A 19,891-nucleotide genomic window follows, 5' to 3' on the forward strand; every position below is an offset into this window, starting at 1 on the left:
CTGGATTACTTTCAATTAGTTTTGGATTACTCCAATACCAAATATGCTAATAGAAGACAAAAGAAACTAAATCTGAATACAATGATGAGTCACTACACGTGGAAAGCTTTCTCTCCTGGCTTTGATCTCCGGCAGAACTAACATAAAATGCGACAGAAACAAAATGAAAATAAATCCAAACAGCTTGCCAACACCATTTTTGCCAGTCCATGTATTCCGTTACTCCCCAAGCCTGCACAAAATGTAGTCATTTTATTCATATGTAGTTTATTTTGTCTTTTATTAGCATATTTGGTATCGGAGTAATCCAAGTAATTGAAAGTAATCCAGTTAAAGTAACCCTACCCAACCCTGCCCTTTATATACAATTTAAAAAGTAAAAAGTACATAACTTCTTTGGTATGTTACCCCCTCTAGCTATGACTTGGGAAAAAAACGATCTATCGTCAACCTGTTGTTTGTATACTCAAACGATTGCTTGTGTTGAACTGCTGTGGGCATCAGAAAAAACGTGTCACCCGGGGCGACCGCATTACTCATTGATGTGTTCTTAATTGTTTTCACATTAGAGGCACTCGTTCGGATTTATGTCATTTCTTCTCGGAACACACACACTCAAACAATGAGGTCCAATTAACTGTTGCTAGGGTGGTGGGCTATGGGCTGCTAGAGGAGATAAGGTGGCAATTTGCACTTTTGATGATAACTTTGGTAATTGGAATTTTGTCATCATGTGATCAAAGAAATCAACAAACGGATTTTACAGGGATTGAATATCTAATGAATTGAACTTCTCTATTGCGGACCTATCTTCAGAATTCATTTGCTCCCGCCTCCGAGTACCGTAAATTCCGGACTATAGAGCGCACCTGATTATAAGCCGCACCCACCACATTTTAAGAGGAAAACCGAGTTTGTACATACACAAGCCGCACCCGCATATAAGCCGCATGCGCCCACATTTAAAAATGTAACACGATCACAAAATTAACCCAAACCCGACTTCAAGTGAAAACTAAATGTGGGGGTTTTGGGGTTTTTAAGGGTTATTGATCTATCTTCGTTATTCATTATCCATTATCCGTTATCGGTCAGTTCATAATACGCTACAAAGCCTAGGAGCCGGGACACTTACTCTCAGCCAAAAGGCCAAGCTAAGGTCCTAGCCCTAAAGCCTTGCTGCGATCATTGCGAATGCACCGTTCCCGGAGGTACTGCAATACCGGGCCGATGCGTGGAGTGGACAGAGCAAGCTCTTTTTCCATCTCCGGAATGCAAAAATCAAAGATCATGGCAAAGGCCAAGCTAAGGACCTGGCATCAAGGCCAACATGAATCCATAGCATAAAGTACTCAGTTCCACGACCACAGCCGGCACATAAAGTACTCAGTTCCACAACCGCATAAAGTACTCAGTTCCACTCTCAGAGTACACAGCCCAATGTCCTTCATTCAAGTCCACAGTCCAAAAATCACAGCCGGCAAAATGAACGGAAAAGGATACCGGTACTTAAGGTTTGATGCAGACCTGCAGAGTCCGGGTCCCGTTGAAAGTAATCAAAGGGAAAAAGTGTATATTTCCAAAGGTAAGGGTGGGAAAAATATCCGCCCCTCGTTTTTCGTTCACCCGTGCAAAACATATCAGAATAAGTGTCTAAAATAAATACAACTAAATACATTACAAAAATATACAGTTGCAAATACATATTATACATAGTTACACATATTTACAAAGAAAGACGGTACACCGAGAGAGTTTTCAAAGCTTTAACAATAATAATATAGCTTTGACAGGGCAGTTAATGGTAGCAACACTCGTGCGCCGCTGGCGGTCGTTATAAAAATTACATAAATTGGCCGCATCACTGAATAAGCCGCAGGGTTGAAAGTTAGGGGAAAAAGTAGCGGCTTATAGTCCGCAATTTACGGAATTTCTTCTTGATCTCGTTTTGCTTAACTCTCCTGTACATACTCTCACACACGCTCCCAATCCTTCTCCCACTCTCTTGTCCTCAGATCACCTCTTGTTCTCATACACATTGCAGTGTCTCTGAGCTAAACCACTCAAGAAGGCACATGCGTATTTAAAGAATTATGAAAACAACTTTGTGTATCTCTCACGTAAACGCTTAGTCTATCCGTCTCAGTTTTGTACTTGTCTCAGTTCTATGCCCATTTTTTTTTTACTTTCTTCACCTTTTCAAGCCTCACAGTAGCAGTCTTAAAATCTCACCGCTTTTTTAGTCATCTTTGTGCTCTCACACTCATGAAGTAAAGTCAAGTCATGTTTATTTGTATAGCCCTTAATCACAGAGTCTCAAAGGGCTCCACAGACCAAAGATTATTGCAAACCACAGACTATCAAACTTTCTTGTCAGAGTTAAAAGCCTCGCTGCAGCATTTTGTACCAGCTGAAGGCTATTGATTTTGGACTTCGGGAGACCAGAGAGTAATGCGTTACAGTCATCAAGACGGGAGGTAACAAACGCCTGAATTATAATCTCTGCATCCGACTGAGACAGCATAGGGCGAATTTTAGCAATGTTGCGAAGATGGAAAAAAGCCGTTCTCGTAATATTCTTAACTTATGTTTGAAAGGACAGATTTGGTCAAATATGACACCTAAATTTTTGACTGAGTCACTCTGAGTGATATTACATTTGTCAATGTTCAGAGCAGTTTCAAGTCACAGCATTTCGATGGACCAATAACTAACATTCCGGTCCTTTCAGAGTTAAGGCGCGAGAAGTTGAGTGACATCCATTCTTTTATCTGAGAGAACTCAAAAGATTTAACTTTCTAACAAGCGTGTTTGAAAAATTATCTCACACTAAGTAAAAACTCACTAGTTCTCATCTATGAAATGTATTACTGTTTCATTTGCTCTTTTTCACACACATACTCAAATACTCTCTTTTGAGCACACTCAAAAGTGCTCTTGCACACGGAGCATACTAATTGCCATGTAAAATATGTATCTTTTACTTGGCTACTGTCTCTCTCACTCCCTCTCTCTCACAATAATAATAACAATCTCTAATAATAATAAATGCAAATGTATTCATACAATCTCTAACACACATCACTAGGTATCATGAATTTAATCTCTGACTTTGTCTTTGTTTTTTGCCCTTTCACACACACATACTCTCTCACTCAATCACACTCAAAAGTTCTCTCACACAGAGTGCATAAATTCCACAGTTATAAATGTTACATATCTATCTCTCCCTTAGTCACCGTCTCGCTCTCTCTCTCATATATACATGTTAGAAAATAGATGAAAACTTGTGACTCCATTCATTATAATACTCTCACTAAACCAATCTCAATAGTGCTCTCTCACACCGAAGCATAAAAATGCACATCCGTTAAGTCTTTTGCTCCCAAGAGCCAAGAAGTGTTCCGCTGGTTCAAGAGCGTTCTCCATCCGGGCACCGGTGCTGTGGAATGCTCTTCCCCCTGAGATCCGATCTGCAACCTGAGTGGAAATGTTTAAATCTAAGCTTAAAACTCACTTCTACTCTATAGCATATGAATAACTTTTCGTGGACAATATCTGTGTATTATTTGTGATTACAACATCCTTTGCTGTCTGGTAATCCTGGAAGGGGGATATCACATGTGCGGTCCCTTCTCAAGGTTTCTTCATTTTCCTCATCTTGAGGTTTTTGAGTTTTTCCTTGCCCTCATGTTGGTTCCAGATCAGGGGATGGTATAATAATAGTCTGAAAAAATAGTCTATGCAATAACCTGTGAAGCCCTTTGAGACTCTTTGTAATTAGGACTATACAAATAAAATTGACTTGATTTGACTGTCCTTCTCCCTTATGGTCAATGTTGCGCTCTCTCACATTCACAGTCTAAATACTCTTTCACGATGACACTTAAAATAGTGCTCTAAGACCCAGTCATAAGATTTCTCATCGGTGACATCTCTTTTTCTCTTTCTCGATCTCACATATTCATCATTTAAAGTGAATCAAATTAATTCACCCATTTATTCACATTCTCTCACTGCAAGCATAAAATTTAAAATCCATAACATCTTTCGCTTTTTCTCTCCCTCTCAAAGTTCTCACATTCACGCTCTGACGAATCTTACACAATCACACTTAAAATAGTGCACTAACACACAATCATAACATTTCTCATCCATGACATCGCTTTCCCTCTCTCGCCCCAACATATAAATAATTCAAAATAAATCAAACTAATCCATTCGTTCGTACACTCTCACCGAATCAACACTAAATAGTGCTCTCTCACACAGAAGCGCACAAATCAACACCCATTATATATTTCGCTTTTTCGTTCTCTCTCTCGCTTTCAATATCTGGCTCTCTCACATTCATGAAGTAAATAATTTTACACAGTCACACTTGAAAAATTGCTCTAACACACAATCATTACATTTCTCATCCACAATATACTTTTCTCGTCGACATTCACTTCATTCACTCTTTGCCCCAGTCTCATCCTCACACATATTTATCGTTCATTTACTCACAGGAACTCGCTCTCACATTCACTGACTCTCACTAGTTTCCATCTCGGTAGATATTTACGCCCACTCTCACATTATACCAACTCATTCTCGCAATGACCTCTTTCCTCTTCCTCTTTTACACTCACACACTCACACACATACTGTCCTCTCCCTATCACTCTCTGTCGCTCTTTCTTTTATCTCACGGGCACAGTTGTTCGGTCACCTTCCCTCGCTTTCTCTCACCCTCAACATTTACTTTCTTCTGCTCTCTGGTGCCATCTCTCAATGTTTGTCTTTGGGTGTCTGTTTTGCTCCTCTATCTTGTCTTTTCTTTACTTTTCATGTGGTCTTTATCAAGTTTGACCCTTTTCATGTCCTAACTCAAGAGCCTTCACCAAATAACCCCCATCACCCTGTTGCCAATTCCTCAAGTGTGCCTCCGCCAGCCGTCAATCAGGCATCTCGGGGTGGACTTATTACCACATGAATCCGAGGAACAGGACGTTCCCTGCCACCTCGACAATGCAGGGAGACCATTAATACACCATAACCCCAGCGACCCCGCCCCTCGAGGTGGTTGCTCAAAAGGACGGTCTATCTGGGTAATGAAGTCGGCCGGGATCGTCCTGCAGATAACAGAACCCCAGGACGGAATCAAAATTACACATTTATAAAACCTTTCAATTGCGTATCTAGTCCACCTCAAAAGATGCTGTCAAGAAACGTCCGCCATTAGGCAGATATCCATCTAAATGCAATACAGTCACTCAAAGTTGGCTGGGAAAACAGGCTTTTGTGCTCATCCTCTCTCTCGTAGGGTTGCACACTTTATGCATTGGGAGAAAAGAGAGAACTTCGATGAAAAAAAGGAAAATGTTTCTGGAAGTAGAGGAAGGCTGCTCTGTCACCAAGGCTGCCTTTATGCAGGCGCCACAATACATCGCCAGTTGCCAGGATCTTTCATGCAAATGAGTCATCAGCGTGGCGCGGGATTGCTAGAAAGGAGATTACATTTCGATGTGCATGGGAGTGTGCCAATTGCATACCCTGTTGACACGGTGCCATGAGTCCACCTTGTGTGATTAGGCGTTGCAAATGTATGAACAATATCTACAAGGGGGCTGAGTCACAGAAGTGGTTCAAAGAAGAGCATGGGTGCTAGACATTAAAGAAATAATACTATACTAGCTTTAATGCAACTTGCATTGCCCCTGGGTGCATTTTTCAGTGGCCCATGCATTTACTAAAAACGATATAAAAATTATGAAACAGAATTTATTTTCATAAAATCCTTTTTTTTTTTTTCAAAAAGATGTTGTCTTTCTATTTCTGCGATGTTTCGAAATTCAACTTGTAATGGCTTAAAACCCAATGACACTCGGAAGAAAGGAAAGGGAATTTAGTATTTTTTTGAGGAATTTTTGATCAATCAATTAATTACACAAGTAAATGAATACCGTATTTTCCGCACTATAAGGCGCACCTAAAAGCCTTTATTTTTTTCAAAAGCTGACCATGCGCCTTATAATACAGTGCGTCTTATATATGGATCAATATTAAGTCGCAAAGTCTTGCAACTAAGGCAAGCAGCCGCCGACTAGATTTTCCCCCGAAGGCGAAGTAGTCCGCAGTGTATGCTGGGATTTATATACCGGCGTTTCATTTCCTAACCAATGTGTCAATCATCATTTGAATCAGTCACTATTGGCTAAAGTTATTCGGAGGTAAAGGGGGCGGATCCTTTTTATCATTTACAGGCTGGCATAGGCTAAAGGGGCGAAACAAAGCCTGCAATTGGCCGAAAAACATGAATGTGAATCACATGTTGGGTTGCACTACGGCATAGAGAAAACATTTTTTACTATTCTGTATTTGTAAATATTTTACTCTCCTGGATTTACTACACTCACGGTTGTAAGAAGACCATGGTTACGCATCATTATTGAACGTGATGGCTGCAAGAGAACTTAGGTGAGCTATGCGGCTTTATATTTTCCCGGTATCTTGTTTTAGAACGATCTTGATGTTTCTGTGATGAGTTTATTTTTAAACTAAATTCAATTCAAAGTGTTTATTGTCATATGCACAGTAAAGAACCCCGTTTCCCTGCACAATAAAATTCTTACTTTTCTGTCCACACAGTTGCCAGCAAAAAATAAAATAGAAACTAAGAAATGTTTGGCCTTTCTTGAATCCCAAGACTTTAACCTTCCGAATGATATTTGGAACGATGCATTTAAGTGATTGGTGAAATCGTACAGACACTGTTTCCGTACATGTCTGAGACACGTATTTGCTTCTTTGCAAGCTTTCGGAATGTTAAGGGGGTAATACGTTTGACTGAACTATCTGACTGTTTTGTCGACGTTCCCATTGTAGCGCCTTATAATCCGGTGCGCCATATGTATGGAAAATATAGGACCAAAAACTATTTTTTGGGGGTGCGCCCTATAACCTTGTGCGCCTTATAGTGCGGAAAATACCGTAAATTAATTTCCTGAACCGTTTACTCTCACTGGGCTCGCAGGGGGCTGGAGCCCATTCGAAGGGAGATTGGGGAGTGGGCAGGAGACACCCTGGACTGGTTGGGTCTTCAATCAACCTGCCGTGCATATTTTTGGATTGTGGGAGGAAACTGAGGTGAAGGGGGAAATCCCACGCAGGCACTGGGAGAACATGCAAACTAGCTTAAATTGAACCCGACACCTCTGAACTATGAGGTGGATTTGTTAACCACTCAGCTTTCTTGCCGCCCACATACATAAATAAACATTTAAGAACATTTTGTTGTAATACTGAGCTCGGGAGCAAGAACATTAAAAAACAATTTGCTGTGATACAGAGATACAAGTTAGGGAGGAAGGGAGGAGGGAAGGTAGATTAATAGGGGGATAGAGAGTAAGGAAAGAGGTACAGTAAGTGAGGATAAGCAGTAAGGAGGGAAGGAAGGTAAGAAGGCGGGAATGCATGTATGGAGAATAGTGAATAAGCAAGGAAGCCTGATTTCGGTTATGTTAATTACCGTTTTTATTTACATAATTTATTTTAAAACTTTTTGGGGATGAAACCAGATTTTTTATTGTATCATATTAAAAATTGCCTTTCATACTTACAATTATGGATAAAAATATTCAAAAAACTAAAAAAGTAAATTAATAAAAAAAGAACATTTAAAAGAAAGTACAACTATACCTGTTTAAACTAACAAATAAATAAATGAATAAATAAGAAAGCAATGCACACCTGGCCGGTACAGCGGCTGGGTGGTAAGCGCACAGCCCTACGGTGTGGAGGTCAAGGGTTCCCATTCCAGCTTCCACCCTCCCTGTGCAGAGTTGGCATGTTCTCCCCGTGCCAGCATGGGTTTCCTTCGGGCACTCCGGTTTCCTCCCAAATTCCAAAATCCTGTCAGGTAAAACTAGTCCTTAGGTGTGACTATGCGATTCAATTGTCTGCCTCTGTGTGCCCTGCGACTGACTGGCAACCAGATTAAGGAGTCCCCTGCTCATTGCACGAAGATGGCTGGGATGGGCTCGGGCATTTAGTGAGGATAAGCGGTGCATGAAATGAATGGAAATGCTTACATGAATAAATAAATAACCTTGCATCCTTTCTGTATGTGACCCAAAGAGGAAAAAGCATCCCACCCAGAAACATGCGACGTTTTGGCCTCCCAGCGGCTTTTAAGTCAGCTGACCCAGAAATCTTATGTAATTAAAAAAACCTGTGTCAAACCCACCGTTTCTTTCTAAAGTACTTGAAAAAGTTGGGGCACAGCAGCTGAATGATTTTATATCTGAGAAAAATCTTTTTGAATCTATGCAATCAAGATTCAGGGCTAATCACTCTACTGAGACAGTCCTGATTAAGATAACCAATGATCTTCTACTGGCAATGGATTCCGGCGCTTCATGACGGTTGCAGCAGCTGGACCCTAGTGCTGCCTTTGACACTGTGGACCATAATATCTTACTAGACCGGCTGTAAATATGGATTGGTCTCTCAGGAATCGTCCTCTTATAGTTTAGATCCTACCTCAAAGTTAGGCCGCATTGTGTTAAATATGGTGAAATGACATCTGAGCCCTTTGGTGTTACCTGTGGTGTTCCGCAGGGTTCAGTACCTGGCCCCCTTCTTTTCAGCATTTACATGCTTCCATTAGGTGATATTATTCAGAAGTATATTTCCATTGCTTCACAGATGACACTCAACTATATCTTCCAATGGAGGGATCTGCCCCACTAAACTGGAAACTTGGAAGCCTGCCTTACTGAAATAGAAGAATGGATGTCACTCAACTTCTTGCGCCTCAACCCTGAAAAGACCAAAATGTTAATTATTGGTCCATCTAAATGCCGTTACTTGTTCTTAAAAACTGCTCTGGATATTGACACATTTGATCCCAATCTGTCCATTCAAACACACCTTAAGAATATTACGAGAACAACTTGTTTCCATCTTTGCAACATTGGTAAAATTCGTCCTATACTGTCCCAGCCTGATGTGGAGATTATAATTCATGTGTTTGTTACCTCCCATCTTGATCTTTGTAAAGTACTACTCTCCAGTCTCCCGAAGTCCAAAATCAAAAGCCTGCAGCTGGTACAAAATGCTGCAGCGAGGCTTTTAACCAAGACAAGAAAGTTTGATCACATTACTCCGATTTTGGCTAACCAGCATTGGCTCCCTGTTAGCTTAAAATGTGATTTTAAGGTTCTGTTGTTAGTAAACAAAGTCATGCATGGACTTGCTTCCCTCATATCTTTCAGATTTAATCGCTCCCAAAGTTCCGGTCCAGAGCCTTTGCTCTGAAAATGCTGGTCTACTAGTGATCCCAAGAGCCAAGAAGAGATCCGCAGGTTCGAAAGCGTTCACCATTCGGGCCCCGATGCTGTGGAATGCTCTGCCCACTGAGATTAGATCTGCAACCTCAGTAGAACTGTTTAAATCTAGTCATAAAAGACACTTTATTCCATAGCTTATGAATGACTTATATTTTATGTTGACAATATCTAGGTTTATTTGTTATAAATACATCCGTTGCAGCCTGGTCATCCTGGAAAGGGGATTACCTAATGTGCAGTCTCTTCTCAAAGTTTTTTCATTTCATTCATTTCCTTTCATGTTGAGGTTTTGATTTTTTCCTTGCCCTCATGTAGATTTTCGATCAGTGGATGGTGTAGTCTGCAGTTTGCAATAATCTGTGGTCTGTGCAGCTATTTGGGACTCTCCAAATAAACATGACTTGACTTGACTTTGGTTGCTTGCTCATTTAAAAAAAAGAAAAGACATGTGAACAGGTCTTTAAAAAATTATTGCATATTAAATCAAAAATTTAAGAGAAATCAATCTATGAAATATGCTGTAAATCAATCATCATTTTATACCCAACTTTTCTGGGTTCTGGAAAACGTAACAACACAAGGTTTCTTTCTAAGCCCTGTCTGAAATACTACCCTGCTGCCAAATCTTTCAATTCTTTTAGAGTTGTCTGCAGATGATTTTCCAATCTATATTTTCTAAGCACGTCAGAGTCAATCTCACCTGTTTCAAAATCGTGAGCTTTCTCCAGCAGGAAGTCCCTGACTTTTTCAACCCACATATAGAGGATGCTCTCCCCCGCATGCTCCCTGAAAAACATTCAGCGAAGGGGCTTATTTTTCACATTTTTCACAACACATCGGAGGCTTCGGTGACACCGCCTCGCCCAAAGCCAGAGATGAGAGAAGGGCCACTTACACGTAGAGGTCTTCCAGGCTGTTGGCCAAACGAACCCTCTCAGAGCCTCGCAACCACGCCGCACTACAAAAAGCCCAGAACAAACACGGGGTTATGAAGTGGGGCCGACGAGTGGCTTGTTGTCGGATAAATTTGTCAGCTGGCCTAAAATTTGAAAGGCAAATGCTCTGACTTGATCTGGTAGTTTGGTGGGGCCGCGCTGGGATAATCAGGCGGCAGAATTATCTGGAGGAGATGCAGAAGGACAAAATAAATTATCCAGATTGCAAAAGAAAAAAAAATGGTTTATTCAGTTGTTTTTGGGGGTTTGTTTCTGCACCTGCAAGCAGGCCGTCAGTTTGGTCTCCTCCATTTGGTTTGATATTTTGATGCAAAATATCCGGGAAGCCTCGTCAATGACGCACCATTCATCACCGTAAATGGACGACAACGCTTCCACCTCCTCCATCTGAAACTCGGGACAATAACCCATTCATCAGATCACAATATTTACACTTAACTTCTCAACTGTGAAAAAGACACCAGAAAAGTTACAAATGGCATATTAGCGCAGCACAAGGTATATACTATTGATACCTATACCAAATTTTAAACCTGGAGAAAAGGGTGTATGAAATTTGGTACAAATGAATTTACCTTGACTTTATTCAACTCCCGAAGAACTTACTTGACCATTGAAAAAATAAAGCGTTAAAAAAGGAAAGATATACAAGCTATTCTTCCAACAGAGCTTGGGTAAAAAGTTACAACCAATCACGGCTCAAATTTTTTAACCGGAGCTATTATTCGTTGTCATTAAATTACATAAAGCCTTCCTGTGCGGCGTTTGCATGTTCTCCCCGTGCTTGCGTGGGTTTCCTCCGGGCACTCCGGCTTCCTCCCACATTCCAAAAACATGCATGTCAGGTTAAATGGCCACCCACACATCTTCCATTTGGAGCCATAGCCACCCAGCGGCTTTTTCTGCAGCTTCGCTAACGGATTTAAGGCCTTCTTCTCGGCAGTCGCTGTCACACCCAACTGTCCTAGGACTTTGCAGTAGGATCGTCCAGCAAAACCTCTGAAGCCGACCTTTATGGGCTCAAAGACAATTTTCCAGCTCCTGCGGCCGCACTCCTCCACCAGCTCCTGGTACAGTACTTATTATGATTTATCTTGTTTGCTTTCTCAGTGCACTCTACTCACGGGACTGTGAATTCCATCATGATCAGGTGCTTTGAAGCCTCAGAGGTAATGAATATGTCTGGTCAGAGCGATGTTGCTGATATGTGCTGGGAGAACTCTAGTTGCTTTCCAAGGTCGACGTGCAACTGCAAATCAGAGGCAGTGTGGAGGAGCCCAGTTGTTGTCTGTGTACATGCCTTTGGATTCTCTAGTGCCTTGATGAAAGGGACTGACTTGCACGGGGGCCTGATGGTATTTGCCCGTGTTGATTGCTCGGGCGATGCCTTCAGCAACTGCTTTCAGGACCTGGTCATGGTGCCAGCAATAGCGACCATCAGCCAGGGACTTTGGGCAGCTGCTGAGAAGGTGTTCCAAAAAGCCTCTTCCAGAGCAAAAGGGACAAGAGGGTGTCTTATTCTTCCCCGACACATGAAGGTTCACTGGGCTTTGTAGGACATTGTAAACTGCCTGCACAAAGAACCAAGCACGGTGTCAGTCTGCCTGCAGGATGTTTGAACAGGTCACTATGCGCTGTAATGTGTTCTTCCACCTTGTCCATGCTCCCTGCTTCTTTCCCTGGGCCTCGCTTACTTAGGTAGTTGGAAAGAAGCCCAGGCCTGCTCTCCCTGTTGCCAGGACCCCAATCAGTGTCTTCTGCCTCAGGAATGACTGTGCCACCTCCACTTCCTTCTCAGCTCTCCACTTCCTCCCGGTTCTCACTTTAACCCCAGTTTATGACACCTTGCGGTCCTTGGAATCACTATACTAAAGAGCCTCTCTAGAACATATCACTGTGAACTCCTCAGTGAGCCCACTGAAGGAGAGCTGGAATGTGCTGCTTGTCCAATACAGGGCAGCGCTGGTAAGTCCCAGCCACTTCAGAGGAAAGCTACTGATCTTCCTTTCGAGGAACTCCACAGTTGATAGCATAGACAAAGACATGGCCGCAAGATTCTGGGTAGAATAGAGTGCGGGGAGATCCAGGTTTTATTTCTACCTGGCAGGCCAGACTTGTCTACCTTGGTGAGCCACATTCCTAGTTGTTCAACAGACGTTTGGTTGGCAGCAGCTGTGTTGAGTCAAAGAGTTTCCCCAGGCTCTTAACTGGTTGCTGCGAAATTGATAGGATCTCAGTTCCAGAGATCAAAAACATTAACTTATCCACCACCTTTCTTATCTTCAGAACTATGAATCTTGACTTGATGGGCTTAAAGCTCATCATTGCCTATGTGATGAGTCTCTACAAACCCTGCAGGATCCACCTGCTCCTTGGGATAATGCTGTGATAATGGTAAGGACGTCCATGTATGCTCCTATGGGAGAGTGGCCCTCTACATTCTACCTCTGCAACTTTGACTACCATGTTCACAGCTAAAGCAAAATTGGTAATGGATATGGTACAACCTGTTAGTGTGGCTTTCTCAAGGTGATGGTGAAGGTGATGCTAGTCTGATGTTACTCATACGGACGTGAACCTAAGCCTGAAGTTGGCATAAGAAACCAGAATCAGGTGCTTGATCTTGTTGGGGACGTGTTGGAGGTGAAGTACAATTGGTTTGTGTGTAATGGACCCATAGGTGTTAGTCAGGTCCAACCACAACACAGCAAGGTATAACCTGGCTGCCTTGATGACTTCTTCAACCTCCTTCTGGCTCGGCTCTGACACCTTCAAGTCTACTATATACATACATATATATATATATATATATATATATATATATATATATATATATATTCATCTATCCATTATCTGCACCGCTTATCCTCAGTAGGGTCGCGGGGGTGTTGGAGCCCATCCCAATTATCTTCGGGCAATGTGCATGGGACATCCAAAACGGGTTGCCAACCAGTCGCAGGGGACAAAAAGACAGACATCTCACTTGCTTAGGGACAATTTGGACCAGCCAATTAACCTGACATGCATGTTTTTGAAATGTGGGAGGAAACCCATGCAGGCACGGGGTGAATATGCAAACTCCGTGGGGAGGGTGTGGTAGCTGGGGTTGAACCCTGAACCTCTGCACTGTGGGGCTGCTGCTGTGCCACCCATATATATATATATATATATATATATATATATTGGAAATAATTACGTGCATTAAAGTTATTGTCTTTTGTCTGTTTTTTTCAATGTATGGCAATCTCATTGCCTATGCTTTGTTGTTTTCCTTTATTTCTTTTTAAACCACACTCATTAATTTGCAAAGAAATGTTGCACAGAAATTGAAACTTTATTTTCTTATCTTTTTGGGGCTTTTAAACATGACCAAAAGTAAATTAATTCCTTCTGGATTTTGTTCACATATGAATGAAACTTAAAAAGGTTACAAACATTTATAACTCAATAAGCACTATTTTCTGGGCTTAATTTCTTCTCGGTTTCAAATGAAAATACATTTAAAAAAACTGTTGAGGGGAAAAACCGAAGAAAAATTCCCTTTCCTGCGTCCTGGACTTACACGCTCCCTGCAGGCCGCATCAACCATTGCACGCTCAAAAAGCAAAACAGGAAAAATTAACAGGATTTTTTTTTTAAGTCTAAATAATACAATTGATTGACTGATCAGATCACCTACTTGTGACTGCAGATCATCATCATTTTCTGTGTTTATCGATTCGGCCATTGAGACATCACTACAAGTTTCTGGAGAGGTGAAAGAAAAAACGCTCAATGAATAATGTCAATATGATGGTGGAAAATAAAAACTAGCAACGAGTAGTGAGTGTGACCACACGTGAGGACGATACCGTTGTACTTCCGGGAAGAAAACGCTATTCATTCGTGTTATATTTCCGCTTCATTTGTAGAAATAAACGTGTTGAATATTTCACATATATTGTACAGGAGTAAAATAACGTAACACAATTTCTAAAGAAACATAATACTCTCTTTTAATATTTATTAAAAACGTATTCGTGCTAAAATATTTCTTCAGAGGCAATCAAATGAGTGTCAAAATCTTATTTTGAAAGAATAAAAGAAATGAGTTCCGCCATGTCCAAATCAGCTGATCATAGTGTAAATAGACAGAACAGACGCGTGCGTGCGTGGGAAGTGTCTATAACGGTGTCTCTTTGTAGTACCAGAGGCGAAACGCTGTAATATCTATATACTATTACACTATTGGGCTCAAAAATACATCACATGAAATCGCACCGAGAAGGGAGGTTGTCACTACTTCTGGATTAAGTAAGTACAACAGTACTGTAAAGTACTCTGAGATGACATAGTGATTCAATCAAGAGTGAAATATTACCAGGGTTGGGTAGGGTTACTTTAACTTGATTACTTCCAATTACTTTTGGATTACTCCAATACCAAATGTGCTAATAATAGACAAAAGAAACTAAATATGAATACAATGATGACTCACAACACGTGGTAAGCTTTCTCCTGGCTTTGATCTCCGAAAACTAACATAAAATGCGACAGAAACAAAATGAAAATAAATCCAAACAGCTTGCCAACATCATTTTTGCCGTTCCATGTATTCCGTTACTCCCCAAGCCTGCACAAAATTTTGTTATTTATTCATATTTAGTTTCTTTTGTCTTTAGTAGCATATTTGGTATTGGAGTAATCCAAAAGTAATTGAAAGTAATCCAGTTAAAGTAACCCTACCCAACCCTGAATATTATCACTTAATGTGCCTTAAAGTACAAATACTTCTAATGAAATTGTTACTGTGTTTAATTGCTGTTAAAAGTGTCGATAAAAATTGTTCAAACCTCATATTGTTAGTAAATGATATAATGAAATTGTGAATGTGTTTATTTACTGTTAAAAGTGTCAATAAAAATTGTTCAAACTTCAAACGAGTAAAACGAGTACAGATCTGGTAAGTTGTTCATTACTAAGCAAATGTTTGAAAATGCTTCCTCTGAAACTATACTCACATCAAGAAAAATACTGTTATCACCAAAAAGAATTAATTCATAATTGAATTACTTTTTTGTATTTCTTTTTTTCCAACTAGACATCCTTCTGTCTTTATCTTACTGTATTTCTATTTCTGGGTGTTTTACTGTTGCCTCCCCCTTTTAAAAATATATCATAAAAAAGGAAAGTAGTTTCAACTCGAGATCTCTAGTCCCATTCAAGGAACAATGAAAACGATGACGCAAAAAGACGTGGAAAAAACAGGTTTTCCCACCCATTGTTTTCCTTTAAAGTTAAATTTTGCTGTTCTTTTTTTCTGTGAATCATTCTTCTAAATGGCTTTACTCTTTGAAGTCAACGATGAGTAATGTGTATTTTTTTTTAAATCTGTTGCATCATTGCTATTTGTTTCTGTCTACTGCTTTCCATTTTTCTTCTTCTCATAGCCCACAAAATCTCAATTCCTAAAGTTAATTTTCCTTCAATTTCTTTGGTGATTGACAATACCTAATAAATAATCACTATTTTAAGGGAATGGGATTTTGAAGTGGCGAGGTTGTGAGATCAAACCTTGTGTGTGGAATTTGCATGTTCTCCTCGTGCTTGCGTGGGTTTTCTCCGGGCACTCCGGTTTCCTCCCACATTCCAAAAACATGCATGTCAGGTCAATTGGCCGCTCCAAATTGTCCCTAGGTGTGACTGAGCGAGCAAATTGTCAAGTCAAGTCAAGTCACATTTATTTATATAGCCCTTAATCACAAAAATGTCAGCATCTAGTGCCATCACCTCAAAATCCAGCTCAGCTCCGATCCTGGGCCCCGCGTCCCTCCAAGTCTCAACAGAAACCAAGTTGGGCTTGGGAATGCTGGCATTAAAGCAGCCGTACACTAGGCAGCCTACGTGGCTCACACCCAGTTTATTCACCATACCCAACAATGTATCTCCTCCTTTAGGTTGAAATATGATAAAGTTGGCTTGAATGTCCAAGTGGATGTAGCCGCTATCGTCATAAATGTCTCCATGGCGACGCAGAATCTGTATATTGTCATAAGCAAGAGGGACTCCTTGGAGGCTGGGTGAAAACTTTAAGAGCTCGGCCTTCAGCTCTTCCCGCAAGGCCGTCCTCTTCTTATTCGGGAACGCGGGCGGTAGGACGACATGTCTTCGGCGTGTGTTCATAACCAGGCACGAGTAAGGAGCTGACACAAGTTCCGAAGCGGCCGCAAAAGAAGGAATAATGCACGGAACCCCCTCCGACATGTCTGGGGCGGCAGTGGAGGGTTCAACTACCGGGGCCTGCATGCTAGTTTCGGGGTGCTCGCCGGACATTTTCACATGTTTTGGGTCGTCTTCGACATGCTCTAAGTTCGCCATGTTGCTCTGTGGGACTGGAATAACATGATAAGTTGTTATTTCAGAAACGCATATAAAACTGGGTGCCCTTAGTAACAAAAAGTAGCTCTCAGCTTAAAAAAGGTTGGGGACCCTGACGGACAGGCTGTAGATGAGTCCATAGCACAATATTGCTTCTATTGTCCATTTCATTGCCCGCATGTTGGTTTAAGATCAGGTTATTATTATTATTATTATTATTATTATTACTACGTTATTACGTTATTACTGTTATTGTCTGTCCCTGTGTGCCCTGCGACTGGCTGGCAACCAGTTGAGGGTGTCCCCTGCCCACTGCCCGAAGATAGCTGGGATGGGCTCCAGCAACCCCGCGACCCTACTGAGGATAAAGCGGTACAGATAATGGATGGATGGGATTTTGAAGTATGTAAGATCCAGAAGTTGGCTGAAACATGAATCCTTAGTCGAACAAAGTCAAAGAAAATGTGTTTGAAGTGCTTTTCATTACACTCAAGGTCGTTGTACAAAAAGCTACAATACAAAAGCTACAACATAGTAACTTGGTAATTTCCTAAGACCTCTCCTTGAGTAATATGCTCTTGTGTCATCACTTGGGGCGGCTTCATCTTTTGTAGTCAATTTTTTGTGAAACTACAAGAAAAGCTGGGTCGGAATAATCAAATCATACTTTAATTTAGTGAAGCATTGTATACACATGTAGACATTTCTTTATGACACTCATTACCGGAATGAGTGTTTTTGCAAAACAACCTCACATAAAGACATTTCTCAACAAGCTTTTTGGAATAAGTGGTTGAAAACACCACACATTATTAACACATTATTCACAAATGTGACCATCAATAAGAGAATGATTACATCCCGGTATATCATTAGGACTTTCATATAACTTCATCAAGAGTGATAAATGGTTGCAATCAAGACGGTTAAATTTACACCAAAACATGAGCAGCAACTGCGTGCGCATTAATATTCAAATCTGCCTAAGTCCTGCATAATCAGAATAATAGCATCTAAATGACATTTTCTGAAGCCCTAATGAGATCATATGCAAATAAGATGTTGAAAATATTTTAGAATTAGCATCGGAAAGATTTTTCTTTTGACCCAAACATTTTTGGCGTCCATATTGTAATGAGCGTAGCATGCGAGCAGTGACAGAAGGGGGAGGAATAAGTAACTGAAACGTCTGCCTCATGAGACTCCAAGAGCAAGTGAAACAAATGTTCCAATATATATATATCCATCCATCCATCCATCCATTATCTGCACCGCTTATCCTCAGTAGGGTCACGGGGGTGCTGGAGCCCATCCCAGCCATATTCGGGCAGTAGGCAGGGGACACCCTGAACTGGTTGCGACCCAGTCGCACGGCACACAGAAACAGACAACTCACTCACTCATTCTCACCTAGAGACAATTTGGACCGGAGAATTAACCTGACATGCATGTTTTTGGAATGTGGGAAGAAACCGGAGTGCCCGGAGGAAACCCACGCAAGCACGGGGAGAACATGCAAACTCCGCACAAGATGGTTGGTAGCTGGATTTGAACCCATGACCTCAGAATTGTGCGGCACATGCACTAACCACCGTGCTGCCATGCTATATATATATATATATATATATATATATATATATATATATATATATATATATATATATATATATATATATATATATATATATATATATATATATATAGTTATATAGATATATAGTTATATACATAAATAGATATACAGTGGGACCTCGCTACTTCGCGCTTCGACGCTTCGACGTTCACGGATTCAGAGCTTCGCGGGCCTAAAAAAATAAAATAAAATAAAATAATAAAAACTTTTTTTTTTTTTAAGCATTTTTGAAGGGGCGTCGCTACTTCGCAGATTTTCACTTTTTGCAGGTGGTTTTGGTCCCCATTAACCGGGTCTAAAAAATAATTTAAAGAAAAAAAAGTTTTTTTTTGTTGTTGTTTTTTAAGGTGTGCCGCTACTTCGCGGATTTTCACTTATCGCGGGTGGTTTATATATATATCAAATTGACTTTACTGATGCCCATGTGACCTTCTCAGCGCCTCCGACTTTAAACTTGGGTTTCCTCTCACACCGCAGCCTTCCTATTTGCTTGCATGGTTCCTCTCAGGCGTTTGCCTACTGACAAATGACTCTCTTGTGACTCGCATGCTCTCCGCTGCCACAAATGACACAATCACGCTGCACATTATTTCCTCGAAAAACAAAAACCCACTAACTGGTCACCGGGTAGAACAGTAATTGCCGCAGTTCCTCAGGATTGTCACTCATCGCATTATAAGTGTTAATAGGCGGAGCTTCTTCGATGCTGACCCATGAAAGTAATTTTTAACACCATATACTTTAACCCAAGATTCAACAAAACCGCCAAATCCGCTCTGTAAACAAAAGGTAATTCTTCAAAATTTATGAAATAATAATCATGCCAGAGCCTGTGTCCCATATCAATCTAAAATACCACTTAAAACGTGTCTATCCCCTACAGTTAATCAAGGGTGTTGAGCCTCATTTTGACCTTCATAATCGTTTCAAAACTAGGTGTAAGCAAAGTTATTTTGTAAAAATGTCACAAAATACTGCAAACAAGCAGGATACCGACGTATTTACAGCGCAGACAGAGCTAGGCAAGAGAGAGAACGGAGTGCGTGCGCAATGTGTGCATAGCTCCGCCCATCCCTACCGCTCACCTAATCCAATCGTCTGGCTCCTTTGCTGGCTTTTTCGGGTTTTCGCAGTTTGTTCTGTGGGTTTTCCAACTGGTAATAACATTATAGTAACATAGTAACACCATGGTAACAACATAGTAATACAATGATAAGTTGTTATTTTACGCATGGGTATCAAACTGGTAGCCCTTTGCGCTAATCAGTCACGGGAAAGCAGCTCTCAGCTTTAAATGTTTGGTGACCCATGGTGTGGAGCAATTAGCAACAAAATTGGAGGTAATGGCACAATAGACATGAAAATCCATTTTAGTCTAGTGTTAATTGCAAGACAGAACTATGGTTTCAATCTTAAGGTTTTCCTTGGGTTAGGGTTTTTAATTGGGGTTTCGAAACATTGTAGGGCATCAATTAAGGTTTTTGATTGTGTTTTCAGGACATAGTACAGCATCAATTAAGGTTGTAATATATTGTTACTGAAAATCAATATTTGTCACGTGTTTGATTGATAGGCAATTTTATTTTTCTCCACTGTTCATCGAATACAAG

General features: G+C 40.8%; 3 protein-coding genes and 1 pseudogene across 5 annotated transcripts in view; 1 reads left to right on the forward strand and 3 right to left on the reverse strand.

The window, feature by feature from the left end:
* impact (impact RWD domain protein) overlaps positions 1 to 14,148 on the reverse strand; it is a 62,609-nt gene extending 48,461 nt beyond the window's left edge. Inside the window, exons 1-6 of one of the 2 annotated variants that reach the window (XM_088349475.1) lie at positions 13,971 to 14,148; positions 10,550 to 10,678; positions 10,403 to 10,455; positions 10,231 to 10,293; positions 10,036 to 10,121; positions 8,763 to 8,806 (exon numbers count right to left, since the gene is read on the reverse strand). In XM_088349475.1, coding sequence (XP_088205601.1) covers positions 8,763 to 8,806; positions 10,036 to 10,121; positions 10,231 to 10,293; positions 10,403 to 10,455; positions 10,550 to 10,678; positions 13,971 to 14,018 — 423 coding nt within the window. In that variant the 5' untranslated portion in view covers positions 14,019 to 14,148. The remainder of the gene's footprint in view (positions 1 to 8,762; positions 8,807 to 10,035; positions 10,122 to 10,230; positions 10,294 to 10,402; positions 10,456 to 10,549; positions 10,679 to 13,970) is intronic. The other variant, XM_088349476.1, reaches the window with a different exon arrangement.
* On the reverse strand, positions 1,190 to 1,309 carry LOC148355621 (U2 spliceosomal RNA; annotated as a pseudogene).
* A 279-nt stretch (positions 14,149 to 14,427) lies between the features above and the next one.
* The window catches only part of LOC148355622 (oxysterol-binding protein-related protein 1-like), an 86,494-nt gene continuing 81,030 nt past the window's right edge, over positions 14,428 to 19,891 (forward strand). For both annotated transcript variants that reach the window (XM_088349200.1, XM_088349201.1), the window contains exon 1: positions 14,428 to 14,584. The gene's annotated coding sequence lies outside the window, so the exon portion shown is untranslated. The remainder of the gene's footprint in view (positions 14,585 to 19,891) is intronic.
* On the reverse strand, positions 15,995 to 16,653 carry LOC148355623 (DNA-directed RNA polymerase I subunit RPA43-like). Its single transcript, XM_088350238.1, has one exon. The coding sequence runs from the start codon at positions 16,646 to 16,648 to the stop codon at positions 15,995 to 15,997; it is 654 nt and encodes a 217-aa protein (XP_088206364.1). The 5' UTR covers positions 16,649 to 16,653.

The sequence above is a fragment of the Urocampus carinirostris genome, chromosome 12 (assembly GCF_059441175.1).
Source record: "Urocampus carinirostris isolate Australia breed hairy pipefish chromosome 12, RoL_Ucar_1.0, whole genome shotgun sequence".
Classification (NCBI taxonomy): domain Eukaryota; kingdom Metazoa; phylum Chordata; class Actinopteri; order Syngnathiformes; family Syngnathidae; genus Urocampus; species Urocampus carinirostris.